The sequence below is a fragment of the Saccostrea echinata genome, unplaced genomic scaffold (assembly GCF_033153115.1).
Source record: "Saccostrea echinata isolate AGI-Se365-2 ecotype Australia unplaced genomic scaffold, CSIRO_AGI_Sech_v1 ptg000056l, whole genome shotgun sequence".
Lineage (NCBI taxonomy): Eukaryota > Metazoa > Mollusca > Bivalvia > Ostreida > Ostreidae > Saccostrea > Saccostrea echinata.
This window is the reverse complement of record NW_026889805.1, coordinates 7683507-7696833: the sequence shown is the minus strand read 5'-3', so window position 1 is coordinate 7696833 and position 13327 is coordinate 7683507. Positions and strand designations below refer to the sequence as shown.

The window sequence follows — 13327 nt, the reverse complement described above, 5'->3', positions numbered from 1 at the left end:
GGGGGGGGGGGCTACATAGATCATATAGTGAAAGTGCATTATTACTTTGAAAATCTTCTTCTCTACTCCTGGGTATTATTGAAACAAATTGAATACATAGTTATGATAAGCAATGGTGACTCTACCAAAATTGTGAAATTCATAGCCCCAGGGTCAGGGGTTCTGGTGCTAGGGCGGGGCTATACAGATCATATAGTGAAAGTGCATTATTTCTTTGAAAATCTTCTTCTCTTCTCCTGGGTATTATTGAAACAAATTGAATAAATAGTTATGATAAGCAAAAGTGACTCTACCAAAATTGTGAAATTCATAGCCCCAGGGTCAGGGGTTCTGGTGCTAGGGCGAGGCTATATAGATCATATAGTGAAAGTGCATTATTTCTTTGAAAATCTTCTTCTCTACTCCTAGGTATTATTGAAACAAATTGAATACATAGTTATGATAAGCAAGGGTGACTCTACCAAAATTGTGAAATTCATAGCCCCAGGGTCAGGGGTTCTGGTGCTAGGGTGGGGCTATATAGATCATATAGTGAAAGTGCATTATTTCTTTGAAAATCTTCTTCTCTTCTCCTGGGTATTATTGAAACAAATTAAATACATAGTTATGATAAGCATGGGTGACTCTTCCAAAATAGGGATTTTCATGACCCCTGTTTCAGGGGTTCTGATGTTAGGGCCGGGCTCTATTTATTATGTAGTGAAAATGCATTAATGCTTTAAAAATTTTCTTCTCTGCTCCTGGATATTTTTGAAACAAAGAAAGTACATTGTAATGATAAGCAATGATGCCTCTCCCAAAATTTTGAAATTCATGGCCCCATGGACAGGGGTTCTGGTTATAGGGTGGGGCTATATAGATCCTATAGTGAAGGTGAATTTTTTCTTTGAAAATCTTCTTCTCTGCCCCTGGCAACAATGTACTTGAAAGGTTAATAGAATAAGAGAATTATGCAAGAATTTTTATTGTATAATACAAAAAGTATTTTCATATTTTTAATGATCAGGTAGACTTGTAAGTAATAGATAAATAAAAATGGAACAAAAATAACTTGTCTTAAATGTTCATCAAAGACCAAGAGAGGCCAATGTAAGAGATTTCAACAAGAAATTAAAATAGTACAGAAGCACTGATGGGTTTTTAATATACTGTATAGTGAAAGTGATAAATGGGGAACAGATTAGAACCTAATTTATAAACTGTCAATGAATACTAGATTAATTATTTTGTTGATCCTGATCACTCTATTTTTCTTGCTTTTGGGCAACAAAGCTTCACCTTTCAGTTCATTTTGTACTCTATGGATCCTCTTAAAATCCTCCTAAATTGTTGTATTATACTCAGGTGACCGTTAAGGCCCTTGGGCCTCTTGTTCATTTCGATCGGACATATGTTTGGGGTTTATCACAGCAAAACCTGGACACTGCCATTCTTTCTATATCATTGCGGGAATACCCATCTCTTATCCGCAACTCCTCCTATACTACTGAATAACATTTATAGAGACTTACAGAGTCTGTATTACATAGTGCCATTATGCACCCCCTATTAAGTATTTCATGTTCTGATCTGACAGATATTTTGGGTTTCCAATAGCACAAATGGACTTTTCCATTATACTCATATGGAAACAGAGGATATCATTTTGTGAGCTCATGTGCTCACAGTACCTCTAGTTTTATATTAAAGTTGTCCTTTCGTGACTTATGCATCCATATGCTTAAAGATGGTTCTGGATAGGCGGAGGGCGTTATTAATTATTAATTTTTGCCTTTTTAGTATAGCTTGGAGACATTATACAAGAGCGTCATGACATTCTGTGAATTATTTCATAATTGACATATCCTGGGGACTTTAATCAATGCTTGAGGATACTACGAATAACATTTCGAATATGTGAAAAAATTTGTTACTGATGCTGTCATAAATCGTATAAATCATTTTTTTTTCTGGGTGCTTTATTTGAATGTCATTGATTTGGATTTATAGCACATTATGAGTGATGCAACACCCAGAGGCTAGATTAATATACAACATGCAGATAATGGGGTTTGGAGGAAAAATTTCACTTTGTGGTTAAATGACTCTCCTTCAAACAAACAACTCACTGACTTATTAACGTCGTTCAGCATAAGATCATATAGCCATGTATTGAATTTTCATTTTATTTTATTTCAATTCATTTCAAAGAGAGGGAGTAAAAATCCAGTGCTTCAAATACATTTCTTTTTTTCTGAAATGGGAAAATGCGAAAGGGGGGGGGGGGTACATATTGTGATGAAATGCACGTAATTTAGAGGTTTGTGGGTTTACGTGGATTATTTATGTCAGATACATCTCAGAGGGGTTAAAAAGAGGAAAAAAATCAAGAATTTCCGGACATACTATGGGCATGTCTTTACGACTATGATCAAATTGAATCCAGAACTGAAGACTTATCCTAATAACATATTGGTTACACTGAGAAAAAATACTGACAGACCATTAGACTCTTGAACTCTGCAATGGACACTACTGCTAATTTTGTTTTTTGTGCGATTTCATCTGTATAAATATAGCTGTGATATGTTCTTGTTTTTTACATAAAATCCTGTTAATTAATTGATTAAAAACTTTTTCCCGAATGATTTTAGGTGATAAAACAATGGGCCTCCGGACGATGGCGATCGCGCACCCTCCCCGCTCGGCCGGACTCCTTCCTAGAGCGGGTTGCCATGGGAGGAGCAGATGTTAAAATTGCTCAATCAGACAGAAAAGTCAGGAAACCGTCCGATATCAGGTGAGTTTAGAATTGAAAGTGAGAGAGTGGGTAGATTTCTCTCAAAGCACAATGGGAATCCCGATTAAATACACATGTATATATATGTATTTAAAGATCTTATAATTTCATTATTTGGCAAGCTGGTTGACTGGGGAGGGGGGTAATAATACAATTGACTTTCTTATAAATTGTTCTTTCACTGTGCACAGATACAATTTGTATTATTTTATAGACACAGCAAAACGAGCTTTTTTTTCATTGTATTAAATATCATATCACCTATACTATATAGGTATTAAATTTAATTTAGTTTTTTACTCAGATTTTTGGGTCATTATGTTTCTTGTTCATTGGCTTATCACCCTTATAGAAGTATTTGTTTAATTCCCGTCATTGATTTCAAAAATAAGACTTTTTATTTTAATATCGGAAAATTCTGTTAAGACTGTTCACCAGAACTTAAAAATAATGCGAATTAATGTGTGAAGTGGAAAAAAATGAACGTGTATCTTTTTCATCAATGACACAACTTAAGTATGTAATGTAACAATTTTGATGCACCAGATGCGCATTTCGACAAATTATGTCTCTTCAGTGATGCTCATGCTGAAACGTTGGAAATCCGAAAGTATAAAAGTTCGTCTCTCGAGACTACTAGTATCTCGATTGAGCATGACGTCTTATTGACATAAATTCTGCGAAGTGTGAGTAAATCATGGTAAATTCCATTAAAGTTTGAAGTATGATTGGCATGCATCTTCAGTAAATCAGGCCAATACGCTCTTGAAATTAAGTATATGTACTAGATATAAATCTTAACCCATCATTTCCATTAAAGGGGCTTCACAGAAGCTTGTATAATTCACTAACAGTAAATCCGGATTTGAGGAAGATACAACCATCCTGTAGGCTACTGTCAGCCGCCCCGGCAATAAAAGGAAATCTACGACTGGGGCGCTTTTACAGCACTTCAGAATTTAATTAATCAAGCGATTTAATGCAAATCCAACAGTTTGGTTTCAATGTCGTAGGAACACCAAAGAAAAGGCGATGGAAGTGAAGGTTTGTCATTGTATCGATCGGGTCCGGGGTTAATCCATCATACCTTTCAGTCAACAATTTCACTAAGCAAGCAAAGAAAATAGGCTGAGACAGGAAATTAAAGCTCCACAAGCAGAGTCAATCGCGGCAATTATCATATAAAATATACATCCAAGGGTCTTCATTCTATACAAAACAGCCGATTATCGGAGAAGAAGGGGTTGCTCAAGGAAATACAAGTTTTGTAACGAAGACTAATGAAATAATATCCCTTTTACATCTGAATATTGCTAACGAAGAAGGGTCAAGGAAAGCACCAAAAGTAATAATAGTACATTGTAATCTAATACAAATTGATCTTCAAATGATAGAGACTGAAACTTTTTCGTTGTGAAAATTTTTTGTGTAGCTCAGATAGACAAGTTTTTGTTCTTCCAATTTCGGGCCCAGGGGGCATAACAGCAAAAACAGTTTACGAAGAAAGAAAAGTTCAAAAAGATTACTACATGAACTGTAGATGTAGCATATGGTGAAACAGGTACATATGATATGCAAATATGGTGTATACAAAAGTATATGTTAAATAGTTAATTAGATGCGTTTTTTTTGTAATTTTATGACATCACCTCTTTTTCTTAAAGGTTCAATTCTAAATACTCACTCCATTGGTTAATTATTGTATATCATCTTCTAGCCAAAAGCTGTCATGATTTAGAATTCAAAAAACCAGATTCTTGCTTGGCAATCCAATCCAATGCTAAACTATGAACCTTTTTTTATTCCTTTAAAAGAAAATATCTGCGAGTTTTGCGACCTTTTTTTGTCGCAAAAAGTATTTGCGGTGAATCATTTTTTTATGAAGAATATTTTCTCTGTCACTCAATTTCAGATTGACGAATGGGGAATAAAAGCTGTCGCTAATAATTGTTGGTTTGCAGTATATACTAGTATATTGTTTTCTTTGTCCTGTATCTGCATTTAGATGATATTTGTAAAACATGTTCCATCTCAATCATAACAAAAATGATAAAAATGTTTTCAAATCAACCATTATCAGAATTGTTTCACTTAATAACGGAATACCAGTTTAATTTCTGATTGCTGAATGACATTTGAAGTTTCAAACTTTAAATTATTTATCTTTCTTCGTAAGTCGATAACCGTCTCTTTGATACTAACATCTCCGCACTACCCAAACATATCAGAGTACTCCCAAGATAATCATGGCGATTGTAATTAGTTATTTTTTATTTGAATCATATTCACTTTTCTTGTGCTATGACCAACTTTCTTTGTGTAAAGAGAACATTATCTGCGGTCTTTATAAAAATATTTTTAAATGCTTTAATTCATATTTGACATTTAAAGATTCATCTTGCCTCTCTTATTCATTTTAATTTTGCTTCAATGCTAATGACTTTTTACAAGAAATCTAATTTATGATTAAATTGCTAATGTATGTAACTGGCTTACCATTTTAGAGTACATGGGGCAAATCTGACAGGAATGGCCTTTTTACTGGACAGTTTTATAAAGGAAATTGGTTCTTAATCCAAGTGAGGGCTATCACTCTTATCAGAGGGTAGTTAGACCTAAGTCGTCTTTCAAGAAAAAAAAAAGTACAAGTACCTAATAAACGAATAAAAAAATGTGCGAGTTACTCTAATACCAATGAACGAATAAACTTTAAAGGGAAAGGGTGTACTTCCATTCCGGAAGTTTATGAAATTCTTGCGCATACAAAGAAAACGTAAGCTTATTCACCATACAACTATATACATGTAAATGCTTGAATCTCAAAGTAGATGAATCAAAAAAGCTTCTTAGTACTTTAAACGTTATGACAGATTTACATGAACCCACCAGTTCATACGCAACAAAGGTCCGTCGCGTCAAGCGTGCGCAAGTGGTTTCATTTGCCGGATGTCTCGCATGGAATCAACTGTGATCGACAGAAGCCGATCAAAAAAATATATTATGGATGAAAATTTTCAAACACAACAGTACAAAAAGTTGAATGAATTATACAGAAAAAAATCATTAAAAGTTCATAGTGCACAATCGTAATTACTAAATGTAAACTACCTTTCAAATCGCTTCTTTCAGCACATTGCATGCATGCTTCATTACAGCATGTGCAAATACATGTACTGAATTTTTTTTTGTAGGTATTGGAAGACATTTGTAGTGGACCCTTCACAGAGCTACTATTACCGTTGGTTATTTGTCATCTCTCTTGCCGTCATGTATAATATTGTCATTGTAATTGCTCGGTCTGTATTTGCCGAGCTCCAGACCGAGTATCTGGCTCTTTGGATGGTCTTGGACTACCTCAGCGATTTTCTATATATAATGGATATGATTATATCCATGCGAACAGGTAAATGAAGTACAAATAGTATGCAATATTTACTGACATTATACTATACTGACGTAATATTATATACTGACGTACATGTATATACTATAATATATACTGACTTTATACTTTCATGTAAACTAAATAAATCTGATTCGTCGAGAAACATTTATTTGAAAAAAGAAACTTTGATGAAATCACGCCCTCCAGGCTAGGCCTCGGTTGACAATGGTTTTCTTGGGGTGAAATTTTTCAGTGTTACTCTCAACTACATGCAATATTAATATACTGTTCTGAAGGTAAAAGATCAAGTTCACATATTTGACTCGTATTCTGGAAATACGGATGGACGGTAGAATTTTTTGCATTAAACCTATTAAACGTACAAATAATTTATGACAAATGTTGGTTGCAAAGTATAGATCACTGGCTCGCTCCTTTAACACCGTTAAAAATAAAAGAAAAAAGCATAGCTGCAGCAACTTAACTTTGTTCACTATACGATTTTTTATTTATTTATTTATTTTTTTATTATTTTTTTTTTTTTGGCAAAATACTTTATATTAAGTAGGCTTCCTTTATTAAGCTTCAGGTAAATGTGATATCATGCAAATACTAGTATTAGAATCGCAGATACTGAGTATATTGGCTACGATCAGCAGAGATAATGCCATGTCTTTATCTATAATAGTCCATTTATGTAGAACTCTAGACAAATGCCTTTGATTGCAGTTCTTCCAAATTTGTCAATCCTGAATACTTTTAGAAACATTCATACTCTAATCTCTATTGGCCAAGACGTTTACATCGCCCCCATGCAAGAACAGTAAAACAACAATGTATCCTATTGATTAGATAATGCTGCTGTTGTCCAATTTTTGATTTAATTTGTAATCATTATCAAAGATCCAAGACAATCGTTTATCATATATTCTCTCAGAGAAGGATTTCTTGTTTCGTAAAATCCAGCATTGTCGTTTAGAAAGCACTGCTTCTGATACACTGTTTCTTTAAGTTTGCTGGGCATATTACTTTTTTTTAAGAAATTAAAATGCATTAGACCGAATTCTTCACTATGTTTGTATCAAACATGACTTAGTAATAACTACCAGACCAAGCTAGATTTGCGGGTTTTATATCTTTATGTAAGCATTTAAGTCTTTTGGAACACATGATCATGAATTTCCTTGATACTAATGCATAAGCAGAACTTAATCTTGCAAATTAAACCAATGGTTATTTGGTTGCTAGGAATTTCTGTTTCCATGGCAACGAGTATCAAATACTGAAGAGATATATTTTCACCATTTTTATTCCTCATAAAATGTGCTTAATCATAAAAAATTTTATCTTAAAATTAAATATTTCAGGGAGCCAACATGGGTTTTTTTTATGTGAAAACTACAGTAGAAAAACTTAAATTTTATATCAAATGTAATTTACATTGATTTCAGTGTACATGCCAAGTTTCAGGAAAATCCAGAGTCTGAGAATTTTTAGGGACATGTCAAAATACAGGTTTCCATGGTTTCCAGAGAGGGCATCTCAAAATGCAAAAAATTTACGAAATTTTTCTGTTTTATGGATAACTACAAAATACGACATATACTTAGTCTAATGATTTAGGGAAAAAATATCAGAAATTAACTGTACTTTTCAAATTCACGTGTTTACAATTTCAATAGCATATACTTTATACTTTTTTCTTTTATAACATTTTTATGACCCCCCTCTGAAAGAAATTCAATTTAACATAACGTCATTAACACACTATTAATCTACCTATCACTTGAAAAATCATTTTAAATCAGTTCTTTAAAATTGGATTCAGATTTTAAAGCCTGTGATTTTTTTTTAAATTTTGTTAAATTTGATAAGTTATGTAAAAATAGTTAGTTTAAAACTGTAAATACGTTTGATTTTACTATGATGCGCAAAGTATTGCGCAATGAAAACTCCAGTTGGTCCTCTTAATTTAATGTCATTAAAAATTCAATTCGATTTCCATGGTTACTAAGCATTAAAAGTGGTAACAATGAAGAAAATTTCAGCCTTTGTTTTTAACTTGAAATTCCTCTTTGCATCTAGTTGAACCTTATGATTATGTGGGATTGACAGCTATTAGTTAAGTGATTTATAAATTACCATAAACAAGATGTGTTTGTGAAACACGGATGTCCCCGTAAAGCAACTTATAGCGAAGGTTAAACTTTCTCAAATGCAAATCAAATATGTTGGTACCCAAAGGAAGGTCTTGTCTCGAGGAATATATCTGTGAAATATGAAAGCCCTAGCAGCAACCATTGAAAACATATAGAAAAGGTTAGTTTTTTCAAAAGTAAGTCAAACTTCAAGGTCAAATTGGTCAAAATTAATGGTGCCCAAGGAAAGGCCTTCTCACAAGAAATACACATGTAAAATATGAAAGCCCTAGCACCAACTGTTCAAAATTTTGGCCAAGGTTAAAGTTTTTCAAAAGTAGGTCAAACTCCAAGATCAAGGTCAAAGTTGTTGGTATCAAAAGTAATGTCTTGTCACAAGGATTACATATGTGAAGTATGAAAGCCCTAGCACCAACTGTTCAAAAGAAATGGCAAAGGGTTTTTTTTTCCAAAAGTAGGTCAAACTCCAAGGTCAAGGTCAATGGGCTATAATTGTTGGTATCCAAGTGAAGGTCTTGTCACAAGGATTACATATGTGAAGTATGAAAGCCCTAGCACCAACTGTTCAAAAGAAATGGCAAAGGTTTTTTTTTCCAAAAGTAGGTCAAACTCCAAGGTCAAGGTCAATGGGCTATAATTGTTGGTATCCAAGTGAAGGTCTTGTCACAAGGATTACATATGTAAAGTATGAAAGATTTAGTCCCAACCATTCAAAAGTTATGGCCAAGGTTAAAGTTTTTCAAAAGTAGGTCAAACTCCTAGGTCAAGGTCAAAAAGTCAAAGTTGTTGGTATCCAAAGGAAGGTCTTGTCACAAGGATTACACGTGTGAAGTATGAAAGACCTAGCAACAACTGCTCAAAAGTTATGGCCAAGGTTAAAGTTAGTTAAAATTTTGCAAAAATGGGTCAAACTCCAAGGTCAAGGTCAAAATGTCAAATATGATGGTTCTCAAAGAAGGGTCTTGTCACAAGGAATACACATGTGAAATATGAAAGCCATAGCTCAAACCAATCCAAAGTTATGGGCAAGGTTAAAGTTTTTGCGGACAAACATTATAGCTCATTGACCTTGACCTTGGAGTTTGACCTACTTTTGGAAAACTTTAACATTGGTCATTACTTTTGAACAGTTGGTTCTAGTGCTTTCATACTTCACATATGTAATCCTTGTGACAAAACCTTACGTTTGATACCAACAACTTTGACCCTTTGATTTTGACCTTGGAGTTTGACCTACTTTTGTAAAGTTTAACCTTGGCCATAACTTCTGAACGGTTGGTGCTAGGGCTTTCATATTTCACATGAGAAGGTCTTTCCTTTGGCACCATTAATTTGACCATTTGAACTTGACCTTGAGGTTTGACTTACTTTTAAAAAACTTTAACCTTTTCCATATCTTTTTAATGGTTGCTGCTTGGGCTTTCATATTTCATAGGTATAATTCTCGAGACAATACCTTATTTTGGGTACCAACATATTTGATTTGCATTCGAGAAAGTTTAACCTTCGCTATAAATTGCCATACGGGGACATCGGTATTTCACAAACATATCTTTTTTTCCCATGGTAACATCACAAATTGACTATACATGTATTTCCCATGAACTTTTAAGTAAATATTAACATGAAGTCTTAAACTTCCTGTATCATCAATGCTTATAGTTCCACTTTGACACAAGTATATGCAATAAGATTCCAAAATTGTCAAAAATTTTCAATTTTCCAATTTTGAGACCCATTGTCTTGGTAAACATTCATCAATGACACCCCGGATTTCTAAAAATTATTTCGTGAAGATAGCCTCTACGCCTGTGTTACACAAAGTTTGGAGGAAATTGTTGATCATGTGTGCCACAACCCTTATATAAAAGTGAAAATCCTTTCAGAGAATGGCTCTTAGATACTAGGGTTTATAATTGTAAGTTCTTATACATAGAACTAGGGAGTAATTATTAACTATACACTGTATCTGGAGAGATTGATTCCTTTCCTTCATTCCATGGTTTTGACTTGAATTGTATTGAGTACATCTTGTATGGATTATTGCAAAATCTTATCCACTACTATCAGTAAAATTTAAAGAATGCATCATTAACCTGATGGATTTTTTGAGAAAGAAAAAGAAACTGGTTATTGTTAAAAGGCGAGAGCCAAAAATGTATTGTTCAAAGAGACATGAAAGTTTCTTTTTTGGTTCCAAATAAAGTAGCAAAAAAAAAAGTGAAGTGTGTTTAAAGACACTTGCTACAAACAAAAAATTGATGTATTGATACTATTTCGAATTATTATGATTGTAAATGATGCAAATAACAAATTCCTAAAATATGAAAAAAATTGTAAACTTTCTCTTATAATTAATTTTATAATTTAATAATTTTGCCACCCTTTTTATAAACCTAAACAATTTTTGTAAAACCACTTTATACATGTTGGAAACTGAATAAAAATTAAACATTTTTGGTTAAATTTATTAATTTTACTTAAATAAACAAATTATTCATTTTCATGATTTTTTAAAGATTGTACCAAGTGGTTTTAAACATGCTCCGTGACAGGATAAGATAATCTGTTCTTCTAAGTCTTGCAGCAATATATTTTGGATACATAATTATACATAGTAACCTTTTTCCTTTTAACTGTCACAGGGTATCTGGAGGAGGGACTTTTAGTTCGGGATGCCACAAAGCTCCGTAAAAATTACACTTCGTCCTCCATGTTTATAGCCGATGTGATAAGTATTCTCCCTACCGATATTTTCTACTTTGCTACCGGCATCAACTACCCAGAGTTCCGGTTCAATCGAATAGTGAGATTTAACAGATTGTTTGAGTTTTTTAATCGAACAGCCACAAGGACTAGCTTTACAAATATGGTCCGTATATTTAACCTTTTATTGTACATACTCATCATCATCCACTGGAATGCGTGTATATACTTTGCAATCAGTAATGCAATAGGATTCGGCAGCGACAAATGGGTATATCCAAATGTGAGCATTCCAAAATACAAACCTCTCACTCGGAAATACATCTATAGTTTCTACTGGTCAACTCTGACCCTGACAACAATTGGTGAAACCCCACTGCCAGACAGAGATGAGGAATATTTGTTCGTGGTGGTGGATTTTCTTATCGGAGTGCTTATTTTCGCTACAATTGTGGGAAATGTTGGGAGTATGATTACCAATATGAACGCAACACGTGCGGAATTTCAACAGAAAATGGACGGTGTGAAGCAGTATATGGAATTTAGGAAAGTTTCGAAGGAGTTAGAGCAAAGAGTGATCAAATGGTTTGATTATCTATGGACGAACAAACAGTCCCTTAACGAGGAGGAAGTGCTCTGTACTCTTCCGGACAAACTGAAAGCAGAAATAGCAATACATGTTCATCTCGACACACTGAAGCGTGTGGCTCTTTTTCAGGATTGTGAACCAGGTATGCTGGTAGACCTTGTGCTAAAACTGAAATTGCAGGTGTTCAGTCCAGGAGATTACATATGTAGAAAAGGTGACATAGGAAAAGAAATGTATATTGTTAAACGAGGGCAATTAGGAGTAGTGTCTGACGATGGTAAACAAATATTTGCAACTTTAAGGGAAGGAAGTGTGTTCGGTGAAATAAGCATACTTAATATCGCAGGAAATAAAAATGGCAATCGGCGAACAGCGAACATTAGGAGTATAGGGTACAGTGACCTGTTCTGTTTGTCAAAAGATGACTTATGGGAGGTATTGACGCAATATCCGGATGCAAAGAAAATACTCATGGATCGTGGTAAACTTATTCTGCGGAAAGACAATTTGCTGGACGAGGATTTAATGAAAAAGTTGGAAGCTCAGCAAGAAACGACAGAACAAAAGCTGGAACGGATAGATGTAAATCTGGACACTTTACAAACAAGGTTTGCTAGGCTCCTCGGAGATTACAATTCCACTCAACAAAAACTGAAGCAACGAATCACAAAGTTAGAGAAACATTTGACACGTGATCATGATGACGTTTCGAACATTTCTGCTCTGGAATGAGGAACGTTTTTGCATCCGTCTATTACAAGGTTCCATCGAGAGTTTGTGTTCGCCAAGATGCCACAGTTCGGCTATACGAGAATTCCTGAGACACTCAAAGCAATGGTCATTTGTAATAAAAACTATCTTACCAAAGCAATACAACCAAGTGATGTCAGGACAATACCCTTAGTACTGTGAATATACACAATAGAAATGCTAATGTTCCCACCAAAGACCATTTACTAATGGACAGTTGGTTAGAATAAACAATAATGTATGTTGGCTTTCAGAAAATACACCAATATTATCCTAAAGTGCTCTAAAAGTGAAAGAATAAATAATTGGAATAACGGAATGAATGAGTATATTACAGATGGACAAAAAAGCGCTGGATCGCTACTCCTGTAAGATTATTTAGAATTGTGATATGCTTTCTATACCAATTAAATAAGTAGAATCAATGTTACATGTAACTGAATGTCCAAATCAATTGCTTTAAAACTTTATAAAAAGTGTACTCGTAGACGACAGTTCTTGGACAAATCTTTTTGGTGAAATCATTTTATACATTAACATTGCAAGCACTGCGACAAAATTTGAAATATTAAGTATCTTGCCTTGGCCTCCCGTGATACTAAATATAAAACTTTGGATAGGCAGAGAGGCAATGCATTTCCTTCTGATAATGATTATATGATCCCCTATGATATTTATGATGACACGTCTATCTACAAATCGTCTCAGTCGCCCGCGTGGCGCAGTGGTTAGAGCGTCTGCTCTAGAGTCGCGGAGTAAGGAGTTGATCCTTACGTCGCGGGTGCGAATCCCACTGTGGGACGTGGAGACCGGTCCTTCGGATGAGACCGTATAAACCGAGGTCCCGTGTCGCAGTAGGTGCTGGCACGAAAAAGATCCCTCACTGCTCAATGGCCGTAAGTGCCGAGTATAGGACAAAATTTGCAGCTCTCCACCGGCAAGTGGTGGCGTTTCCATAT

At 34.4% G+C, this 13327-nt stretch overlaps 1 protein-coding gene across 1 annotated transcript in view; it reads left to right on the top strand.

Annotated features, from left to right (window-relative positions):
- LOC133172898 (cyclic nucleotide-gated cation channel alpha-3-like) overlaps positions 1 to 12707 on the top strand; it is a 37414-nt gene extending 24707 nt beyond the window's left edge. The window contains exons 3-5 of the mRNA XM_061307731.1: positions 2634 to 2779; positions 5971 to 6182; positions 10969 to 12707. Coding sequence (XP_061163715.1) covers positions 2634 to 2779; positions 5971 to 6182; positions 10969 to 12350 — 1740 coding nt within the window. The 3' untranslated portion in view covers positions 12351 to 12707. The remainder of the gene's footprint in view (positions 1 to 2633; positions 2780 to 5970; positions 6183 to 10968) is intronic.
- The last annotated feature ends 620 nt before the right edge of the window (positions 12708 to 13327 follow it).